At 44.3% G+C, this 23500-nt stretch overlaps 2 protein-coding genes across 2 annotated transcripts in view; one reads left to right on the forward strand and one right to left on the reverse strand.

Moving 5' to 3' along the window:
* The window catches only part of LOC141112528 (inactive hydroxysteroid dehydrogenase-like protein 1), a 465623-nt gene that overhangs the window by 373133 nt on the left and 68990 nt on the right, over nt 1-23500 (forward strand). The window lies entirely within an intron of this gene.
* Nucleotides 7804-23500, reverse strand: part of LOC141112526 (5-hydroxytryptamine receptor 3A-like) — a 39479-nt gene continuing 23782 nt past the window's right edge. The window contains exons 4-9 of the mRNA XM_073605439.1: nt 20467-20579; nt 16328-16500; nt 13186-13346; nt 10842-11046; nt 9325-9531; nt 7804-9236 (exon numbers count right to left, since the gene is read on the reverse strand). Of these exons, the coding sequence (XP_073461540.1) occupies nt 8980-9236; nt 9325-9531; nt 10842-11046; nt 13186-13346; nt 16328-16500; nt 20467-20579 (1116 nt within the window). The 3' untranslated portion in view covers nt 7804-8979. The remainder of the gene's footprint in view (nt 9237-9324; nt 9532-10841; nt 11047-13185; nt 13347-16327; nt 16501-20466; nt 20580-23500) is intronic.

Here is a 23500-nt window from a genome sequence, read left to right on the forward strand (position 1 = left end):
TGGTGATCAAATACAACAAAAAAATGATATCAATTTCATTATTGTACAGTGTTGCATGACAGGGCAATTGCCAGTTAAATTAGCGCAGCGCTGAATAGCAAACAACGACCTGGTCATGAAGGGGGTAAACTCTGGAGATCAAGTAGGTAAAGCAATCACAAGTACTCTTGTAAACATTCTACACAGCATAGAAAATGCTTAACATAACACGCATAACAAGTTAAAAACTCCCCATGATTAGAAATGCAGAACATGTAACAGGAAATGCACCCATCTCCATAGATTTTGATAGTGGATTGAAAAGGGAGAGTCGGGCAACAAGGAAACATAAAACTAAGGCCGCGTACACACGAGCGGACTTTTCGGCAACAAAAGTCCGGCCATTCCGGCGGACTTTCGTCAGACTTTTGATGGACTTCCGACAGACTTTTGAACGAACGGACTTGCCTACACACGATCACACCAAAGTCCGACGGATTTGTACGTGATGAAGTACGACCGGACTAAAATAAGGTAGTTGATAGCCAGTAGCCAATAGCTGCCCTAGCGTGGGTTTTCGTCCGTCGGACTAGCATACAGACGAACGGATATTTCGACCGGACTCGAGTCCGTCGGAAAGATTTGAAGCATGTTTCAAATCTAAGGTTCGTCAGATTTTCGACTGGAAAAGTCCGCGGAAGGATTTTTTTTTTTTAACTTGCAAGGTTGCTTTTACAGACATCAGTGTTGAGATGTCATCCGATGCCCACATCAATAATGCCAAACTGCACAAACCCAGACCCTTCACCCCCACCCGACAATAACAACCCCTATATTGATTGCCATTGGTGTTATGCTATTTAAATCCCCATTCATTGGCTTCATTTAGCCCCTTAACTTTCTTCTTTTATTGATGGTAAGTGGCAGTGCTGTTTAAAATATCCCTCCCCATTGGTGGTCAGTGGCAATATTAATTAACCCCTTTGTGTTTCATTAGTGGCCAGTGGTAATATTAAAGGAGACGTTTGGGCTATATAAAAAACAAACATATGTAGCACCTTCCTAGATAGGTGCTAGGATTAGTTAGATTTCGTGCTGGCTCACTGTGTTCAGTGGAGCTGTATTTTGTTTGTTAAGTAAATTTAGCTTGTCTCACTGTAACCAGTGTGGCTGAAATTGCTGCATTAAGTAAATTTAGTTGTGCTCACTGTAATCAGTGCAGCCACATGTCATTAGTTAGGTTTGCTCAGAGTTGAGAGCTGGAGAACTCTCTGGAACATAGGTGTGAATCAATGCAAATGGCAGCATGAATATTTATACAACCCTGGCCAATCCCAAGGATGTATGGCCCTAAAGGCTGCTGGGAGTCTGTATAAATAATGTGAGGCACAAAGCTTCTGGGTCTTAGCCTGCAGAGGGAGGGTCCTGCCTTGAGGGCAATACTGCCATGTGCTTGCTGTTCTTGAGAACTCAGATGGGCAACCTGAGAGCCTGGTTGTTGAAGCTACAGAGAGGTGACTGAGAGGCTGTCTGCTGAAGCTCTAGTCTGGTATCACTGGAGCAAGGTGTGACTTGGAAGTTGGAAGGAGGCAACCAACTGTCCCTGGACAGCAGTACAGACTGCTGTGAGAGATCTTAGAGACTCTTGGCTGCTGCCACCCCTCTTGTGCTGGAGAGTAAGCTGTATGTGTTTCACCAAAGGGGACATCGGCTGGTTTCCTGAGGAGATTAGTCTATCTGGTTCTTTGTGAAGGTACTCTGCTCTTGGTGCTCTAAAGAAAGAAGCCTGCATTTCAATGCTTCCACTGCAATCCAAGTCCGCAGTTTGCAATTGCAAGGGCTTTTGCTTTGGCTTTTTATAGAAAGGAGTTTACTGTCCTTAACCTCCCTGGCGGTATGATTATTTCAGATTTTTGCGTCTCAAAGTGGTACAATTATTTTGCATAGAAATGTGGTGTTTTATATTGAAGGCTTGTAATTCTTAGCAATAACACGCTTAAATGTGTCCAAACAATAGTCTAGTAGACATCTCGGGTATGATGAAGTTTGAAACACAAAATGAGAAATTACAATATAATAAATAAATAATTATAAAAAATAATAATATGATAATAATAAAATAAATTTCCCCACGATTCACTATTGCTCAATTCTGCAAGTGTTCTAATTTATCGCTGTTTTCTAGCTGGTCTAAAACCACTTTTGACGTACAAGGACACTTTTTGGTTGCTATGGACAATCTCAAGTTTCCAGGCAGAAAGAACAGTATATATCATATAACACTGCATGCAGGGCATTGGACAAAGCACTGGGGACAAAAGGTATGTGAAATCATTTCATACAGTACTGTTATGATTTTTCACTTTTTTGAATTTGCCGCCAGGCTCCGCCCTGTGCGTCGCGACGCTTGCATCGAACGGAGCCTGGCACAGAGAGGCTTCGGGAGGAGGACAGAGCCCGCGGACAAAGCGGGGGGGACATCGCAGGATCCTGGGGATAAGGTAAGTAAAGCGCACCAGGATCCTGCAATGCAATTCCGAGTTTGGCTCGGGGTTACCGCTAATGATGCTGAAATTTAACCCCGAGCCACACTCGGGAATACCGCCAGGGAGGCTACCCGCTTCAGCCCTGGAAGATTTTACCCCCTTCCTGACCAGAGCACTTTTTGCGATTCGCCACTGCGTCGCTTTAACTGACAATTGTGTGGTCATGCGACGTTGCACCCAAACAAAATGATGTCCTTTTTTGCCCACAAATAGAGCTTTCTTTTGGTGGTATTGATCACCTCTGTGGTTTTTATTTTTTGCGCTATAAACAAAAAAAAGCAAAAATTTTGAAAAAAAAAAGCAATTTTTTTTTTTATTTTTTGCTATAATAAATATCCCCCAAAAATATATAAAAAAAACTAATTTTTTCCTCAGTTTAGGCCGATATGTATTCTTCTACATATTTTTGGTAAAAAAAAAAAAAAATTGCAATAAGCGTATATTGATTGATTTGCGCAAAAGTTATAGGGTCTACAAAATAGGGGATAGTTTTATGGCATTTTTATTATTATTTTTTTTTTATTGGTAATGGCAGCGATCTGCAATTTTTATCATGACTGCAACATTAAGTCGGACACATCGGACACTTTTGACACTATTTTGGGACCATTGTCATTTATACAGCGATCAGTGCTATAAAAATGCACTGATTACTGTGTAAATGACACTGGCAGGGAAGGGGTTAAACACTAGGGGGAGTTCAAGGGGTTAAGTGTGTACTAGGGAGTGATTCTAACTGTAGGGGGGGGGGGATGGGATTCCACTCACATGACAGCGATCACTGCTTTCGATGACAGGGAGCAGTGATCTGTCATGTCACAAGGCAGAACGGGGAAATGCCATCTCCCCATTCTGCGGCTCCATGACACGGTTGCCAGGACACCGGCGGATATCGAATCCGCGGGTCCCGCGGGCACGGTCACGCTGTGCGAGGCTGGTGCCTGCTAGCCCCGCCACTTAAAGGGGACGTACAGGTTTTCCCATTTACCCACCGCTGCCATTGTGCCGATGTATATCAGCGTGCAGCGGTCGGCAAGTGGTTAACCTGTACAAACTTCTTATTTTTGGAGAATTCTACTCAATTCCCTTGATCTTATCCCAGTTACTCCAAAAATAACAACAAAAATAACACTTTTGGACATGTTATTGAGCCAGGGAGTGACTGTGAGCATGTGCCTGGCTCCGAGGCAATCTGCTGGGAAGGGAAACTGGACAATTTTCCAGCGTTTCTTATGGAGGTAGTGGTACACTTACATACTCACCTCTATGCTGCAGCATCAGCCTTTGGCAGGGCCGTCTTTAATATTGATTGGGCCCTGGGCAAAGATTTTATTGGGGCCCCCCCAGCTAGACTCAAAATGAGTTTACTGCAGCAGATCAGGCAACGATTGTGATTGGCTGCCAGAGATTACAACACATCATTACAGTTTACAGATTAGTTGCTAGAGGTTACTACACATCATAACCTCTCAGTGCAAATTGCGGGTGTGGCCAAACTGCACTAGCATTGAGGGGTGCACTATGTACAGAGTGCAGGGTTGGGGGTGCGCTTTGTGCAGAGTGCAGGGGTGAGGTGGGTGCAGAGTGCAGGGGTGAGGTGAGTGCAGAGTGCAGGGGTGAGGTGGGTGCAGAGTGCAGGGGTGAGGTGGGTGCAGAGTGCAGGGGTGAGGTGGGTGCAGGGCTGAGGTGGGTGCAGAGTGCAGGACTGAGGTGGGTGCAGAGTGAGGTGAGTGCAGAGTGCAGGGGTGAGGTGGGTGCAGATTGCAGGGGTGAGGTGGGTGCAGAGTGAGGTGAGTGCAGAGTGCAGGGGTGAGGTGGGTGCAGATTGCAGGGGTGAGGTGGGTGCAGATTGCAGGGGTGAGGTGGGTGCAGAGTGCAGGGGTGTGGTGGGTGCAGAGTGCAGGGGTGAGGTGAGTGCAGGACTGAGGTGGGTGCAGAGTGCAAGGCTGAGGTGGGTGCAGAGTGAGGTGAGTGCAGGGGTGAGGTGGGTGCAGAGTGTAGGGGAGTGATGGGTGCAGAGTGCAGGGGTGTGGTGGGTGCATAGTTCAGGGATGAGGTGGGTGCAGAGGGCAGGGGTGAGGTGGGTGCAGAGTGCAGGAATGAGGTGGGCGCAGAGTGCAGGAGTGAGGTGGGCGCAAGGTGCAGGACTGAGGTGAGTGCAGGATGCAGGACTGAGGTGGGTGCAGAGTGCAGGACTGAGGTGGGTGCAGAATGCAGGACTGAGGTGGGTGCAGAATGCAGGACTGAGGTGGGTGCAGAGTGCAGGGGTGAGGTGGGTGCAGAGTGAGGTGTCTACAGAGTGCAGGGGTGAGGTGGATGCAGAGTGCAGGAGTAAGGTGGGTGCAGGGGTGAGGTAGGTGCAGAGTGCAGGGGTGAGGTGGGTGCAGGACTGAGGTGGGTGCAGAGTGCAGGACTGAGGGGGGTGCAGAGTGCAGGGGTGAGGTGGGTGCAAAGTGCAGGACTGAGGTGGGTGCAGAGTGCAGGGGTGAGGTGGGTGCAAAGTGCAGGGGTTAGGTGGATGCAGAGTGCATGGGTAAGGTGGGTGAAGAATGCAGGGGTGAGGTGGGTGCAGAGTAAGGTGGGTGCAGAGTGCAGAGTGAGATGAGTGCAGAGTGAGGTGGGTGCAGAATGCAGGGGTGAGGTGGGTGCAGAATGCAGGGGTAAGGTGGGTGCAGAGTGAGGTGGGTGCAGAGTGAGATGAGTGCAGAGTGAGGTGGGTGCAGGAGTGAGGTGGGTGCAGAGTGCAGGGGTGAGGTGGATGCAGAGTGCAGGGGTGAGGTGGATGCAGAGTGCAGGGGTGAGGTGGGTGCAGAGTGAGGTGGGTGCAGAGTGAGGTGGGTGCAGAGTGAAGAGTGAGGTGGGTACAGAGTGCAGGGGTGAGGTGGATGCAGAGTGTAGGGTGAGGTGGGTGCAGAGTGCAGGGGTGAGGTGGGTGCAGGGGTGAGGTGGGTGCAGGGGTGAGGTGGGTGCAGAGTGAGGTGGGTGCAGAGTGAGGTGGGTGCAGAGTGAGGTGGGTGCAGAGTGTAGGGTGAGGTGGGTGCAGAGGTGAGGTCGGTGCAGAGTGAGGTGGGTGAAGAGTGATGTGGGTGTAGAGTGCAGAGTGAGGTGGGTGCAGAGTGCAGAGTGAGGTGGGTGCAGAGTGCAGTGTGAGGTGGGTACAGAGTGAGGTGGGTGCAGAGTGCAGAGTGAGGTGGGTGCAGAGTGAGGTGGGTGCAGAGTGAGGTGGGTGCAGAGTGAGGTGGGTCCAGAGTGAGGTGGGTCCAGAGTGAGGTGGGTCCAGAGTGAGGTGGGTGCAGAGTGAGGTGGGTGCAGAGTGAGGTGAGTGCAGAGTTCAGAGTGAGGTGGGTGCAGAGTGAGGTGGGTGCAGAGTGAGGTGAGTGCAGAGTTCAGAGTGAGGTGGGTGCAGAGTGAGGTGGGTGCAGAGTGAGGTGAGTGCAGAGTGAGGTGAGTGAGGTGGGTGCAGAGTGAGGTGGGTGCAGAGTGAGGTGGGTGCAGAGTGAGGTGGGTCCAGAGTGAGGTGGGTGCAGAGTGCAGAGTGAGGTGGGCGCAGAGTGAGGTGGGTGCAGAGTGCAGAGTGAGGTAGGTGCAGAGTGAGGTGGGTGCAGAGTGAGGTGGGTGCAGAGTGAGGTGGGTGCAGAGTGCAGAGTGAGGTAGGTGCAGAGTGAGGTGGGTGCAGAGTGAGGTGGGTGCAGAGTGAGGTGGGTGCAGAGTGCAGAGTGAGGTAGGTGCAGAGTGAGGTGGGTGCAAAGTGCAGAGTGAGGTAGGTGCAGAGTGAGGTGGGTGCAGAGTGAGGTGGGTGCAGATTGCAGAGTGAGGTGGATGCAGAGTGAGGTGGGTGCAGAGTGCAGAGTGAGGTGGGTGCAGAGTGAGGTGGGTGCAGAGTGCAGAGTGAGGTGGGTGCAGAGTGAGGTGGGTGCAGAGTGAGGTGGGTGCAGAGTGCAGAGTGAGGTGGGTGCAGAGTGAGGTGGGTGCAGAGTGAGGTGGGTGCAGAGTGCAGAGTGAGGTGGGTGCAGAGTGAGGTGGGTGCAGAGTGCAGAGTGAGGTGGGTGCAGAGTGAGGTGGGTGCAGAGTGCAGAGTGAGGTGGGTGCAGAGTGAGGTGGGTGCAGAGTGCAGAGTGAGGTGGGTGCAGAGTGAGGTGGGTGCAGAGTGCAGAGTGAGGTGGGTGCAGAGTGAGGTGGGTGCAGAGTGCAGAGTAAGGTGGGTGCAGAGTGCAGAAGTGCACAGCTCTCCTCCCACCCAGATTTCAATACAGAGCTCCACTCTCCCTAAGTACAAGGCTGTCCTCCCACAAAGCCCCCATCCCCCATTCCAGTACAGAGGAAAACTCTGTGTACTCACAGCATGTTGTCCTCCGATGTCCGTGGAGCCTGCCAGTCCCAGAAGCAGCTTCCCCTGTGCAGAGTCCCCGCCCCCTTCCTCCTCTGCTCTCATAGATCGTGTGTGTCCCCGAGGGATGAGAACAGCCGCCGGAAGAGAAGCGCTGTCACTTGGAAATACACAAGCCGTGCTTGTGTATTTCAAGTGACAGTAGCGAGCAGCCAGCATGCGACCAGCACCGGAGGTGGCCGAACTCCGGCGGGCAGTGTGCAGGGTTTAAGGGACGGGCAGCGCAGGGCCCCCAACAATGACAGGGCCCTGGGCAGATGCCCCTTTTGCCCCGCGGTAAAGACGGCCCTGGCCTTTGGCTGTAGTTGTCCCACATAAGCTCTAAGCTTGAGAACTGAGTGATCACATGCCCGCTGATTCCTCCGCTCTCAATCTGCTCAGAGTGAAGAACAGTGGATGTCAATCACCACTCTCTGCTCTGCTCCTCCAGCGCTCACTGGAGTGCCAGTCTGGAGAGGGGCGGATGCAGCTCACTTTGCTTCAAGTGCTGAAAGCCAGAACCAACTGTCAATTAGGCAGCTGGGTAGATCCTGACAATATGAACGGGATCCTCCAAGTGAGGAAAACTAAGTGCACACCTGTGACCCAGAAGGGAAGTATGGCCAAAAAAGCTTTGGCCATACTTCTCTTTTAACCCCTTTGTGTTGTATTAATGGCCAGGAGCAGTATTAATTACCCACTTCTTGGAAAAGTTATTTACAAAATGAAATAAATGTTTTCCATTTTGCACTTTTTTTTTAAATGCAGCACTGTAATAAATTAAGAAACAAAATAAGGAAAATAAATAAATAGAAGTGGTAAAAAAAAGAAAAGAAAAGAAAAGTCAGCAGCAAAACAATGCCTAAGGAAAGAAGTGGAGGAAGGAGTTAATTAGGGTTAACAAAAGGTTAATTAACAACACAGTTTATTTATTCGTTTGTTCATTTTACATTTGCAAGGTTGCTTTATATAATATCGAAGGTTGCCCCTTTAATCTGCTATGAATGAACAAGGGTAGTTACAGTGAAGTAGTAATAACATTTTTACATCCTAATTCTTATTGACACAGTAGACACTGTTCTACAGTGTCAATTTACAAAGAAAGATTTTCTCTATTCAACAGGTCTCAGAAAGGAATTGCCTCCAAAGAACTGTGGGATAGGTAAAGAAGTGGGGCATACAGTGAGGGAAAAAAGTATTTGATCCCCTGCTGATTTTGGATGTTTGCCCACTGACAAAGAAATGATCAGTCTATAACTTTAATGGTAGGTTTAGTTTAACAACTCATTTCAAAAAAGTTATAAATTGATTTGCATTTTGATGAGTGAAATAAGTATTTGATCCCACTATCAATCAGCAAGATTTCTGGCTTCCAGGTGTCTTCTATACAGGTAATGAGCTGAGATTAGGAACACTCTCCTAAAGAGGGTGTTCCTAATCGTAGTTTGTTACCTGTATAAAAGACACATGTCCACAGTAGCAATCAATCAGATTCCAATCTCTCCACCATGGCCAAGACCAAAGAGCTGTCCAAGGATGTCTGGGACAAGAATGTAGACCTACACAAGGCTGGAATGGGCTACAAGACCATTGCCAAGCAGTTTGGTGAGAGGGTGACAACACAAACTCTCACCAAATCGTTGGCACGATTATTCGCAAATGGAAGAAACACAAAGTAACTGTCAATCTCCTGGGGCTGTCAAACGACTGGGGCTTAAAGCCCAGTTGGTATGTTTTTTGCAATCTGTATCCTTGAAAATGTAGGGAATCCCTTGGGGACCACTAGGTCACCTGAACTAGTGTCCCCATTGTAAGATTTCCCCTCTATTACTTTTCTGGGATTTTCTGTTACTTTTACTTACAATGATAATGGTAAACAGGACAAATAGAGAGGGTGAATCTTCCTAACAGACACAGACAGCAATAAAAACTGACAGGTGTTCTAATCCCTCCCATTCTATCCAAAACTAAAGAAAAAGTTTTGCCTTTAGTTATACTTTAAATACGGTATGATATTGGAAATTATGTAACCCAAAAGGTATCCAATGATTTATTAAGCTGGATCCCCTAGATATGCATTCATGTAATTCACTGTCCCCAAGCATAGATGAGAACAATAAATACCGCAGTTACAGTAAGGAGATACAAAATGAGAACCAGCCTATCTATGACTTGTGCAACTTGGAACCATTCTAACTTGGCAACTTCAGTCTTAGTGAGGTTTAACCTCTTGTGGATCTTTAGGATTTCTAACAGCAGTTTCTTCAACAGCTTTACTTCTAGGTTGTCCTTTTCCTGTAATTCCTTCATCCTTTGTACATCACCTGTGGCCTTTGTTTTTGGCTCTGAACCAAAGAACATGGAACATTAATAAACAGTTGCTCGGAATATTAGTAACAAGAATATACTATATACCTTACATTGCACACAAACCTTTGGTCAGAGTTCCATTCCTGGTCATCTTTTTTTGAGAGGGTGCTTTCCTAAAGCACAGTACTCGTGCCATGTACTTTAAAACAAGAGTTTTCAGCCATGGAGGAACATGTTGGGGGTTGACAGAATGGTCCAACACATAAGAGGAAAAAATAGTTCCAATAATACTAAGAACCATCATTGCCATACATACACAGCAGAAAATACCTATACAAAACAGAAGAGTAAACTGATAAGTTGAAGCTATTAGTTAAAGTAGAAGTTCAGCCCTAAAACTAACTAACTCTAAATCTACTGCCAGACACATTCTAAGACTAATCTAAAACCACAAAAAGACAAAGAGGGCACACAGACCTAGTGCTTTATCCTAAAACCATTGCTTTATTAATATAATAAATGGTAAGTATTATACTCACAAACCAAATGACAAACATAACAAGCACATCACATAGTACAGCATCATTAAGTTCACATTGCATCATATCATGTGGTAGGAGAAGGTGAAGATTCAATAGGCTAATGTGTTTCAAGGACTAGCCTCTTCCTCAGAGCCATATAATCTATCTAACCCTGTAAAGCAAAAATTGCTTTACATACCTTTTCTGCAGCCGATCCAGTCCGGTCTCCAGCAGTGATTACTGTGTGGAAGGGACAGCTGACAACGACTGTGAAATGCCTGGGAAGTGACGTCACCCATAGACTTACTATGAGGCTTTCACTGTTGGTTGCCTTCTGCAAATGCCTACACAGAGAAGCCGCCGCTGACAGCTCAGCGTGGGACCATACAGGAGCGGCTGTAGAACAGGCATGTATAGGGAATTTTGCTTTACAGGGTTAGATAGATTAGTCTTATGCCCCGTACACACGATCGGACATTGATCGGACATTCCGACAACAAAATCCATGGATTTTTTCCGATGGATGTTGGCTCAAACTTGTCTTGCATACACACGGTCACACAAAGTTGTCGGAAAATCCGATTGTTCTAAACGAGGTGACGTAAAACACATACGTCGGGACTATAAACGGGGCAGTAGCCCATAGCTCTTGTCTCTTAATTTATTCTGAGCATGCGTGGCACTTTGTGCGTCGGATTTGTGTACACACGATCGGAATTTCCGACTACGGATTTTGTTGTCAGAAAATTTTATAGCAAGCTCTCAAACTTTGTGTGTCGGAAATTCCGATGGAAAATGTGTGATGGAGCCCACACACGGTCGGAATTTCCGACAACAAGGTCCTATCACACATTTTCCGTCGGAAAATCCGACCGTGTGTACAGGGCATTAGAATGTGGCTGCCAGTAGATTTAGAGTTAGTATGTTTTAGACTGACCTACTTTAACTAAAAAATCCTGCCTGGATTAGAATAAATACAGTATAATATAAATTACTTCCAACAAATGCAACAGACAAGTGATATACTGTATATTAATTTAGCAGGTTTATGTAAATATTTGATGAATAAAAAGAATCCCTTGGTGTAATAAGAAGATCCATAAATGATTACATACATACCTAACATAGGTTGGCTACCAGAAGCAGGTAACATATTGTTCAGGATCAGCAGGAGCACAGAGAACCCGAGAATAACATTGATTTTGAACACAAGTCTTTCCTCATACCTCTGAATGAACATACTGCAGATGTCTAAGATAACTAGGAAGCAGGCTGGGATGATGAGATTGATTATGTAGATGACAGGGGTTCTTTTTATTGTAACCTTGAAAAAAAAATAAAGATATGGGAGTCTAAAGCAGACACCCTTACAATAATATATCCAGCTAGCAATGTATAGCTGAAGGGTATTAATGTAAAATAACAAAGGACTATGAACAAGTGATAAAACATAGTGAACAGTTACTGTATTTTGACATTTGTAGTTACATTTCTTCCCATTTTTTTAAATGTAAAAAGAGTGACAATATCTTGTTTTAAATCAGTGAAAAGATTTGAAGACTTTTTTAAAATCATACTTACCTAGGTGGATGCAACATCGATCCAATGCTGCATCTGTCCCATGCCAGCTCTAAAGCTGAGCAATCAGACACCTCCCCAAAAGCACCTTGTCCCCATGTCCCCTGGCTGGTGGTCTGCAGGTGGGGGGTTTATCGGAATCTAGAAGCCCCCTTTAACAAGGGAGTCCCCAGCTCCCGTACCCCCATGTGAATGAGTATGGGGTACATAGTACCCCTACTCATTCACCAAAAAAAAGATTGTGTAAATAAAGACAGGAGCCAGTTTCTGACAAGTCCTTTATTTTAATAAAATGTAAAAGTTGTCCCACAGTTTAGATCCAACGTCAACCATGATAAACACTGGCTGCCGACCTGAAAAAAAAAAGGTCTGCAATCAGTGCTGGCAACCACCAAAAGACAGCTCTGCCACCTCCCGCTGCTAAATAAATGAAGGGGCGGAGCCACCCGGTGATGTCACCCCACCCCCTTGTGATGTCATTGACTGGGGCAATGCAGAGGTTTGCCCAAACCTTGTGAAGTGGTCAATATAAAAACAGGACCAAGACTTACTACAGTCCTGTGTCTTTTAATAAACAATAAAGAAATGTATACACTTTAAAGCGGAGTTCCACCCAAAAGTGGAACTTCCGCTTTAAGCACTCCTCACCCCCTGACATGCCACATTTGGCATGTTATTTTTTTGGGGGGGGAGTGTGTACCTTATTTTTAGTGGGACTTCCTGTTCCACTTCCTCCTTCTTCTTATTGGCCGCCTAGGCGACTCCTCCTCTCGCCCTAGGCAGTCCCTTCCTGCCAGCAATCTTCAGAGCCACAACACAGGTCCCAGCCATAAGCTGTCACGGCCGGGTGCCCACAGTTGCTATGATGGCACAGAGGAGAGGAGGAGAAGAGGAGCGAGGCTCCGGGCGGCCGCATCGCTGGACCGTGGGACAGGTGAGTGTCTGTTTATTAAAAGTCAGCAGCCATGCTTTTTGTAGCTGCTGGCTTTTAATAAACTAAAAAACGGGTGGAACTCCACTTTATAGTCCATAGCCTGAGCACAGGTGCATTTCAAATCTGTATTTATGGATCAAACATAGAGAACAGTAGTTTAGGGGACAGTAATTATCCTATTAACAACAAACGCATTACCATAAACCAGGTAGATCTAAACACATGGATGTTTGATTTGTCTCAGCAGTGACTACTTGAGGCAATTGTGACATATTTTCCATTATTGCAGTACACAAGCAAAGCATCAATGAGCTCTTAAGTCCAATATGGCACTCAGTATGAATAAAGTAAAATTTAGCTAATTCTGTAAATCCCTCTGTATATACAGCATTCCAGTTGGATACATGGGTGATGGAAACAAATAATGCAAACAGGTGAAGAATAGGAAAACTCAAGTTGCATTAAATAAGCCTGGACCAGGCAGGTCTCAGGTGCTCTGTCTGTGCTGCAGTTTGAGCTTATAATTTTATACTGTACTACAGTGGCGGCTGGTGCTCCATTTTTTTGGGGGGCAGGAAAAAAAACATCCGGCACCCCACTCCGTTCAGTCTGTCCATCAGTCAAACTCCTCCTTCAGTCGGTCGGTTGGTCCATCAGTCGAAATCCCCCCCCGGGCGCTCGGCAATACAACATACAACCCCCCCTCGCTCGCCCATTCATCCACCCATCAGCCTAGGTCATGGGCTGCTTTCGGCGGCTTCCCCCTGGGTCTTCTTCTCTGTGGCTTCCCCTAGCCCACCCTTTTTTTAAGCCATTTAGAGCCTCAGGCTCTAATCATGTGCTTCTAAAAAAAACCCTGTTGGATTAGGGGGGAGGTGTCCCTGCGCCCCTAATGGAGTGGCCGCCACTGCTGTACTACTGCTTTACCCAAGCTTTTGTTCTATTATTTACCTTATAAATGACTACTGTGTACTTGTTATTCAGGAAGCCATAGGTGTCATTCTGTACCGTGACATTTAAAAGGTTCCAGTCTCCTTTACTAGCAAACACTTCCTGTGAATTTCTTAACACATTGTATGAATCCGACAAAGACAGCATAATGAGTTCATTAACTGGAGAAAAAGGAAGTGAATATGGAAAAAAGAATGACCCAAGATGTTTAAAAAAAAGAAAGAAAAATTAATATATACATACACATACTGTACATCCCCCCCCCCCCCCCCATTTCCCAGACTGGTGCAGCAATACAGTACCAGTCATTTTAATTTTTAAGGAGCATTTCCTGAGTAAACTAAGTGGGGTTCTACTGCCTTCTGAAAATGCTAGCTGCCTGGTTATTAGGGACATCCCCCTGGCTTCAGTATTTCTGAGTCACTGACTTAGGACAAGTATGCAGATAAGGATAAGGACTTCTGACTTTTGTGATCTGCATACTTGTTCTGGACCAGGGACTCAGAAAGTACTGAAGCCAGATGGTCTGCATTATAGCCAAGCAGTTAGCAAGGAGGTCAGCAATAATGGCTTCCAATTTTTTTTTGTTTTCAGGAAAGGCCAATGTTAAAGCCCAATCAAAGCCCCCTTCCTCCAGTCACCCCTCTCTTTAAAGGGCCTCCTAGTAGTATGTTTTGCATATTTTTTTTTCTATACTTACCTTTGTCAGAAACTGACACATCACTACATTGTGAATGAAGGATGCCCTGGTGATGCTCCCTCCAGGGAAGAGAACATGACGTCCTGCATTCACAGTTGTCCTCAGTCTTCTAATTTCAATGACTGAGGATAGTTTTCTGCGAAATGATGTACTGTGCTGCACATCTATGGAGTGAAGATGAGTATTGCAAATAAACCTTTGCCTGAATATGGGCTTTAAGGAACAACTATCATTAGATAGCTAACTTATAAAATATTATATTTCTGAAAATTATCTCTGGTGTACACTGTTCTTATGTCATCGAAAAGATCAATTTCTCTCCAATTTCTTCTTTAATATTTAGCTGCTTCTTCTAAAATGTTGCCTTTGGAGTCTACCATCTGGAGTCTATCCATCTTCCCTCTGAATTGGCATCCTCCTCCCATATATGCACTGAATGTGCCCAACTGAGTTGTTCTTCTGTTCAGTATATGGCAGCAGGAGTTAAAGAGGTAGAATTCTGTATAAGACATTTACTTGTACAATCTAATTGTTAGTCTCTTCTAGCTCTACCAACTTTGTAGTGCAAGGGCATTCTTCACTGGATATGAACTAAAGGAATTGTTAGGCAGGCCCTCACATTTGTGCTACTAAATATAAAGAAGATTGAGAGATGGGATGGAAAAAAAAACATTGGGGAAATTTTTTTTTCTGTTGTTTCAAAGCCAATTTTTTTTTTTCCGTGTGGAATATGTTGTTTTACAATGATAAGCAATATATCTATGACATGGTATTCAAACTACCGTATATAACATGAAGACTTTAATGAAAGATTTCTGAGACTTTATGTAAAGTCTTAAATTATTGCAAGTTCCCTCAGTTGGAGATAAGCAAATCCTGTAATTCAGGCCAAGTAACACCGAACTTCTCAATGCAGTTCTCAAACAAGAAAAATATGCATTTTTGCCACTAGGGGGCACTGCAGGGAACAGCTCCAGTTTAGTTTGCTTATGAGCTCCTGTAGTTGGGTGATTGTTGGGATACAGTAGATGATAATTTCTGTCCTCAAATGCCTTATTTGACAGGTAAGAGGGTACATTTTTCTGTCAAATTAGTTTCTTATCTTATTTAACCTTTAAATTACTCCTATCACTGTTCTCAACTTCTCAACTTCTCAACAGTACTGTATGTATTATGGTTTTTACATTTTTTTGAATTTGCCGCCAGGCTCCGCCCCCGTGCGTCGCGACGCTTGCAGGGAACGGAGCCTGGCATGGAGAGGCTTCGGGCAGAGGACAGAGCCCGCAGACACAGCGGGGGACATCGCAGGATCCTGGGGACAAGGTAAGTAAAGCCACACCAGGATCCTGCAATGTAATCCCGAGTGTGGCTCGGGGTTACCGCTAATGGGACTGAAATTTAACCCCGAGCCACACTCGGGAAAACCGTCAGGGAGGCTACATGATGAGGACCATAATGAAAGTGTCAGTAGCTTTTCTACCCAGAGTTCTCATTCCAGAAACATTATTTCTGCTGCTTCTGGATCACAAAATGTTTCTTCGCCAGCAGTATCTTCATGTAAGGAAGTGTTGCATATACAATCCCCTCATTTAGAGATACAGCTGAAAATCAGGAGAACATTTATCAAGCTTCTGCAAGAGCATTATATGCTTCTGGATCAGCATTGTCAATAAGTTAAAATGCATGTTGGCAGGAAGCTTTTACATTATTATGAGGTAAAGTGGGTGGTTACCAGTTCTCATGTATAGGTTCTTAACATATACAGTCCTTGTTATTCCATTTGTAATAAAAAATAAAATTTTAAAAAGCAAGTTTACTCAATAAACTGTACTTTTATTTCATGCATAATACTTTTATATATACTGTATTTCACATTCCCAGACTTTTAATTTGTAAAACTACTCCACATTGAAATTTTTTAAATTTTTCTGAAAATTTCAATTTTTTTCAGAAAAATTTTTTCCCATGACTTCAAAATTTCCTGAAATTTTACACTTTCAATCGAGACTATACAATAAGATTGTCATATGTATGGCTAGCTTTGCTACAAAGATTCCCTTCCTAAACTAAAGGTTAAATCTTTAATTCATACATGTTCTTCAGTATTAGGATTTATTAAAAAGAAATTATTCACCTAATTAGTATGACATTATTTACTAAAGCTTTCCTTACATTGCTGCAGTATGTATTAATAGCTCAGTTTTTCCTCTCTCTAATACTTTAATACCATTAATAGCAATAATATACCTGCATAGCCCTTTGGCAATTAGCACCATAGAAAAGTTTTTTGCTGAATATCTGTTTTTCTGATTAAAAAATACCTAAGCAGAGGTTACATTTTGTGAGAATTGCATTCAAATGGATCAGTAGATCCAGATGAAGTAATATAGATCTCCACTGATAACAGCATATGACACTGTTCTTGAAATGTTTCCTACATACCTGAGTAAAGATATGATCTAAAGGTCAGCGTACAGGTCTGAGTGTCAAAAGGGAACTTGTACAAATCCATATTGCAGGTGCTGATGACCCTTAAAGGGAAAGAACTGCTGATGGTTCCATTATTGTCCAGGTTTAAATATGAAATCACTGGAGTATTCTTATCACTTTCAGTCCTATATGATACAACATAGGATCAGTTACTTGGGTTATCACTGGTGTTTTTATTCCATACATTTTGCCACAAAGCCCACTATTCTAAAACAGAGGTATGTCTGTACAAGTACCCATACACAATAAAATGATTACCTCCTAATTATTAATATATGGTTGGAATGGGAAACTGTGCTCGTGTCTATAGGTAGATAGTTATTGATTGTAGCAGACAGCCTCATCTATCTGATCTTGGGGGAAACTGTCCATACATCTTGGGGATATTTGCCGATTGTAATTTTTGGCAATGTCGTTATTTTTAGGTCTCATGGATGGAGCAATTTAGGGGGCAGGTGTGATCTTTATGTTCTCTGGGTCGTCTTTAGGCTGGCAGATCTATAAACATGCATGCTCGACTGATCTAATTTGTTTATTCATTTTAGACACATATGAGTTGTCTGGCATTGGTTAACCAAGACAGAAACTATAACTGATTTTTGCATTTTTATTTCCCTCATGATCTGTTGGTTTGTGTAGCAACTACACTGGGAGAAGGTCACCTTGGGGTTAATTTACTAATAGGATGCATTAAGGTGAAAAAACAGGGGGGTTTACAACCCCTTTAACTTGCTACTATGTTTTACTGGTCAGTTCCCTAGCACAGCTCCCTCTCTTCTGCAATGTCATACCCTTCTCTTCTGGGAGTGTTGAACTGCTTCACGCACTGTTACTGTATATACATCGCCGGGCAAGACAAGCATTGGTCTGGGGGAGGATGTAACAGTACGTCCTCCCAGAATCAAGCCCATGGGGGCACACAGTGGCATGATCTGTGACTGCTCCAAGGACACAGCGGATCACAGATCAGGCTACCGGGCTGCTGTGATTTGCCCTGGTACCATGTGAATGCTGTGTCAATCACAGCAATCACATGAACAGTAAATAACAAGGGCTGGCATTCATGACAATGCATTTTCCAAAAAGTTATGGCATAAACTGACATTTTTAAAAGGCTTACTACACCTTTTAGAAAATACCTTGCAGTGTTTGCTTTCCAAAATTGGGTCATAATGTGGGTGTTTCCACTGTCCTGGTGCTCCAGGGCCTCAATAAATGTGATAGGTAGTCAGGAAATTAGATGTGTAATTTGTGTCCCTGAAGGTGATTCTTGGACTTTGGGGCCCTCTCTGCATCTAGGCTGTAAAAAAAATATCACAAATGTTGTATACCCATACTTGGGAGGAGTAGCAGAATGTGTTTTGGGGTGTATTTGCTGTGTTTGAGAAAATGACAACTTTGTGAAAAAAAATTAATAAAATAAAACATTTTATTTAATTTCTTCCTTTTTTAAAAAAATGTGACAACAAAATTACAACTTCAAAAAACTCACCATGCCTTTTAATAAGTACCTTGGACTGTCTACTTTCTAAAAAGCAGTCATTTTGGGGGTATTTGTACTGTCCTGGCATTTTAGAGCCTCAAGAAATGAGATAATTCGTTTGTAGACTGTATAACTTTCACACAGACTAAATAATAAATACTAATTTGGGTTATTTTTACCAAAGAAATGTTGCAGAATTGGCCTATACTTATGAAGAAATAACATTTTGCAAATAAATAACCTAACAAAAAATAAGACAAATGTTGTGCTTTTTTCCCAAAATGTTCAGTATTTTATCTTTTATATAGTAAAAAAATATAAAAGACCAGTGGTGATTAAATACCACCAATAGAAAGCTCTATCTGTTTAAAAAAAATATAAAAATTTAATTTTGGTATAGTGCTGCACGCCTGAATTATTGCAATTCAAAGTGTATCAGTTGTGAAAACTGAAAAATGGCCTGGGCAGGAAATGAGTGAAAGTGTCCGGTCTTGAAGTAATTGAGGTTAAATACTATCTGTGCTGTGCTGTCCTAACTCCTCTGCCCCTCACCTCCTTACATAGGGGAGGAAAAATTGGAAAAAAATTATAAGTGATAGCTCTAAATCTGCTTGGGCGGTTGCTTTCACATCCAATGATGATGCCCAGCAGCAGCACTCTCAGGGCTTTTGGATGTCTACACAAGGGAGGCTTCTGTAGATAAAAAAACATATCTAAATTATGTTAAATGAACATATAATCTTATGTTGAACGGTCTAGTGACAGGGTCTGTAAGTAATATGGGGCTGCCACATTACACGCATCTATGACATGGAATCAGTAGAATCCAATCACTGGTTCTATGTAATTGGAGGTTTTAGATGACCCCTGAACACAGCACAGGAAAACATGCCTCAAAATATGTTTGCTTAGTAGATATAACAGTAGCCATGGAAACACGTTATATGTAAATGGTTCCAATTCGCGCAGGAGGTACTGCATGTCTGAAATACCACTCAATCTTATGAAATATTGGGTTTTGTTTAAGTGTCTTTTACCCCACAGAAAGGAATGGCATGTGCTATGTGGTTCTGCATTTTTTTAATGCACTTCACTTTTACATTGCAAGGGTTCTATTGCGTTCTCTCCCAAACATATTATGTAAAAGAGGAGCACACAAGTATACAAATCAGCAATATAATATGTTAATAATGTGAACTGACCTTGGAAAATACATGTACAGCACACAGTAAAAAACAAATGTATGCACAGAAGTGACAAAACAGCTATGGAGGATTATATTCAAATGCACAATGTCTGATTTATCTGGAAATAAAAGCTGCCTGGTTATTGGTATATCCACTGTTATTCCAGTGATATCCCAGTATAAGGAAAATGCATTATGGCTCCAAAGACTGATTAATGGACTGAATGATTGATTAATTGATTTTAACATGCAACTCCAGCCTAAGCTTTTTTAGTTTTGGACAGAATGGGAAGGGTTAGAACCTCAGTAAGGTTTTATAGCTGAGGAGATTTGCCCTCACTTCCTGTACCAATGACAGCATAGACTGGTAGAGAAAATCTCTACTTGGGCTGGAGACAGAAATAAAACACTGAGCAGGGTACTATCCTTCTTATCTAATACAAAGAGTTTTTATTACTGCCTGTGTCCATGTTGGAGTAGAGGAAATCAGGGGAAATCCTCTCAATGGGTTCATAGAAATAAGTAAAACCTGACAGACATTCTAAGGAAAAAACAGGGAGGGGGAGGCGCCAAAATGAGTGTAGTATTAAAACGATGACTTTAATAGGATAGGATTAAAAACACTTACAAGATGATAGAGGATGCATGCCCGTCAATGTAAAGTGCAGTCCTGGCATTCGACATGGCTCTGTGGGTCCCACCGCTGTTTCGGATAGCTGGAAAGGATTGAGCAGCTGGCTGGAATGGATCACAATGTTTCTCTAGGAGCAAAGGAACCAAGCAGCTCCACACAGACCAGCATGGACCGTGGAACAGGAAGTGTTGAGCCCAATCAGATGTTGGTGACATCACTTCCTGTTTCACGGTCCATGCTGGTCTATGTGGAGCTGCTTGGTTCCTTTGCTCCTGGAGAAAAACTGTGATCCATTCCAGCCAGCTGCTCAATGCTTCTCGGCTATCCGGAACAGTGGTGGGACCCACAGAGCCATGTGGAATGCCAGAACTGCCCTTTACTTTGACGAGTATGCATCTTCTATCATCTTGTAAGTGTTTTTAATCTTATCCTATTAAAGTCATCATTTTAATACTACACTCAGGTCGGCGCCTCCCCCTCCCTGTTTTTTCCTTACATGTCTTGCAGAGTTCTGGACACACTATGAAGGATGCCTGCCTTCCTTTTTAACCCTTAATACCCCTTTCTATGGATACATCACCATCCAGCTATTACAGCCAGACTATACCCCTAAGGATTACTCCATCTTAAGCGCCAGATAAACACTGACTATACTGCTAACTGACAAACATTCTACCCCTTCCCCACTCCTTCTAAAGCTAAACCTTGGATAAAGACATGCTTTAATTGGCACACACAGGGACAATGTCCATTTTTCCAAAGGATTTTAATAAAGCTGCTTTACTTACATTTCATAAACATAAAGATCTGGCTTCCAAAAGAAACTGCTGCTGGGAAGGAAAATGTTTGTAATTCCGCAAAAATCATCAGAGTCCCAGGAGATAAGCTCATTGCGCCAAGACTGCAGTATAAACACAGAGATGATTAAAGTGTTCACTTGAAAAAAAGAATATAAGGTAACAGACAGTTGTTAAACTAGCTGTACACCTACATATAGTACAGTGTATGTAAATTCAAATTCTTTTTTTTTAATTGGCTTTGGATACAATGGAAAATAGCTCTGTCAAGTTTTTAATTAATATTTTTTTATTTTTTAGTTCTGTTTATTGAACTTTTCAAAAGGTGATACAGAATAAAGCCCACGCAGGGGCCAAACCAAAAGTGGCTGTGGCAGTCTGCTGCCTGTACAATACAAAACATAAAAACTATAACATAAGCCATGTGTATGTGGCTCACGCTATTATCATGAGAACAAACATTCTTATTATTTCGCCCCAGAGGAAAAACCTCAAGAAAACTCCCCCCCCCCCCCAACCAGCTGACATTGATTATAAATCTATATTAGTTACACAGAAGCATCTGACAGCTGAGCTGTAGAGTCACTCAAAACAATTTGGACCACACCTTGGCAAACTTTGTAGGGCAACCCCTATTGCTATAGGTGTCTTCTTTATATAATGGCAATGCAGCATTGATCAGCTGTTTCCAGAAGTCGCCTGTTGGAGGATTAAGCTTTTTCCAAGTAAGGGTAATGGCCTTCATGGCATAAAATAATAGCAGCCCCAAGAGTGTGCGTTCAACCACTGTGGGGGGACAAATTTTCCACCAAACCCAGTAGGCAGACACGTAAGGAGGGAGAAAATGCAATTCCCAAGATCAGATGAATAACGCGGACAACCACCTCCCAATATTTAGTGATAGCAGTACAAGAATCAGGGTACCCTCTTCTGGGTCTCCAGACATGTGCTCTGGATCAGTAAAAGTCAAGTTTAAGTCAGACAGGGATAGAAGGTGCTGTGATCTCTCTCTTTCAATCCTGCCGAGACAGTCCCTCTTTTCCTTCCTTACAAGTGGTGGGAGTGCTCTCTCAAACAGTCTTTGTAATCCAAAGGGACATTGGATTGTTCCCTAATATAAGAGGAATTAAGGCTACCCCACTGGAGCAAAACTATTTCATGGAACCAAGAAACAAGAAAAGTCAGTCAGTTCCCATTCCTGAATGACTAGAAACTCCAAATCTTCTTGTGCCTAGAGCACTTCCAAGACATTCAGCCTCCGGTCTCTGTATTCCATGATTTCCTCCAAACGCCACTCCAGATCGCACCCAAAGTCATGTTACTTGGACAGCCTCCCGTCCCCAGGCTGCCGTAGCCAAAGCCTTCTGTCGGGCTGTCAACTGCTGTCCACAAGCACACTTGGGCTACATACCAGCTGGACTGGTGGAGAAGGCATGGCCTCAGCAGTGTCCCTCCTAAATGCAACATTCATAAAGTAAGGTGTGTAGTGATATGGGAAAAAATACTTCACACAGCATATGGCTCGTCTGTAACTGTGGTACTGCCATAATGTTGACTCAAACATGAATGTGGCCCCGCCTGGTCCTGGGCATTGTTGAGCGAATACATGAGAAGAGGTACCCCCACATGCAGGGCGAGTAGGCCCCATCCATATGATCTTTGCAAAGTGGCCTCCTTAAAGATGGCTGCTGCACTTCTGCATTAATGCATAATCAGTTTAACCCTGTCCACACTGCAGAAGGATAATACTGCAGCAACAAAAGAAGAAGTTCCACAGCAGCTATCAGCTACAGTCCAGTATACATAACTCATAGCAGCGATGGCCCATCCATTAAGGGCGCACCGGCGACGCCTCACCTATCCATCACTGCCGTCACCCCCTATCCATGCGTCTGGCCCCTTTCAGGATACCGGGTGCATGGATTCCAATGCAGGGTGGGTGTTTTCTTGAAGCACCTGATTAGAGCCAATAGGCTTCAAAATAAGGTGGGAGCTCTGGGCGGGGAAAGCAGTGCGATACAAGTCCACCCAGGTCTGTGACACTAGCTAATGAATATTCGCTATTCTTCCTCATTCTCCTCCCAGCCAATCAGGAAGCCCCTAGTGGCCAGGGAATCTCAGGACTCCCTGGCCAATCGTGTCTCAGGACACACTTCCTTTATCTATTCGGCCGGAAGGAGAATGTCTCCTGTGTGTTTACTGGAGCGGCCCAGCTCTTCCGTTTCCCTGCCTCCATGCCTCCTCTAGGTAAGGCAGCCTCTCGGGTGACCGCTGCTGGGGGGGGGTTTACATGATCACCGCCGTCTGGTCTCCTGTGGGGGGGTTGCTGTTTTGGATGACCCACCGTCCGTCTCCCACGCGGGGGGGGGGATACTGTAAGTGTTGGTTGTGCCCCCCCCCCAAAATAGTGAGCATCGGCCGCCACTGGCTCATAGTACTGCAGTATATTACAGTACACACTCAGTGGCCACATCATTTAGTACTGGAAATATTTTGCTTGGGTCACCTTGGTTTAAAAGTGAAAACAAGAAATAAACAATGGTTTACTCAATACAAAAACATTAGGGGACCTATGCAATGGTATTTCATGTTTTTTTTTCTTTAAAGCTAAACTCTACGTGTGACCACCAACATACACATGCAACATCTCAATGAGGGATCTAGGGTGGTGGCCTCCCTAGACATTGAAAAGGCCTTCGACACGGTCGAGTGGCCTTTTCTCTGGGAGGTCCTCCGCAGGATTGGGTTCCCCCTGCTCTTCATTGAATGGATGAAGGTCCTTTACCGTGACCCCACCTTGGCCATTAAGCTGGGAGAGGGCCTGTCACCGTCCTTCCATCTGTCCAGGGGCACGCGGCAGGGCTGCCCTCTCTCTCCAGCCTTATTTGCCATTGCGATGGAGCCACTTGCAGAGGCCCTTCGCACCTCTCCTCACGTTAGGGGGCTGCGGGTTGGCTGGCTGGAGGAGAGGGTCGCCCTGTACGCAGACGACCTCCTACTCTTCCTCAATGACGCGGGTCCATCA

This window comes from Aquarana catesbeiana, linkage group LG11, assembly GCF_042186555.1.
Source record: "Aquarana catesbeiana isolate 2022-GZ linkage group LG11, ASM4218655v1, whole genome shotgun sequence".
Lineage (NCBI taxonomy): Eukaryota > Metazoa > Chordata > Amphibia > Anura > Ranidae > Aquarana > Aquarana catesbeiana.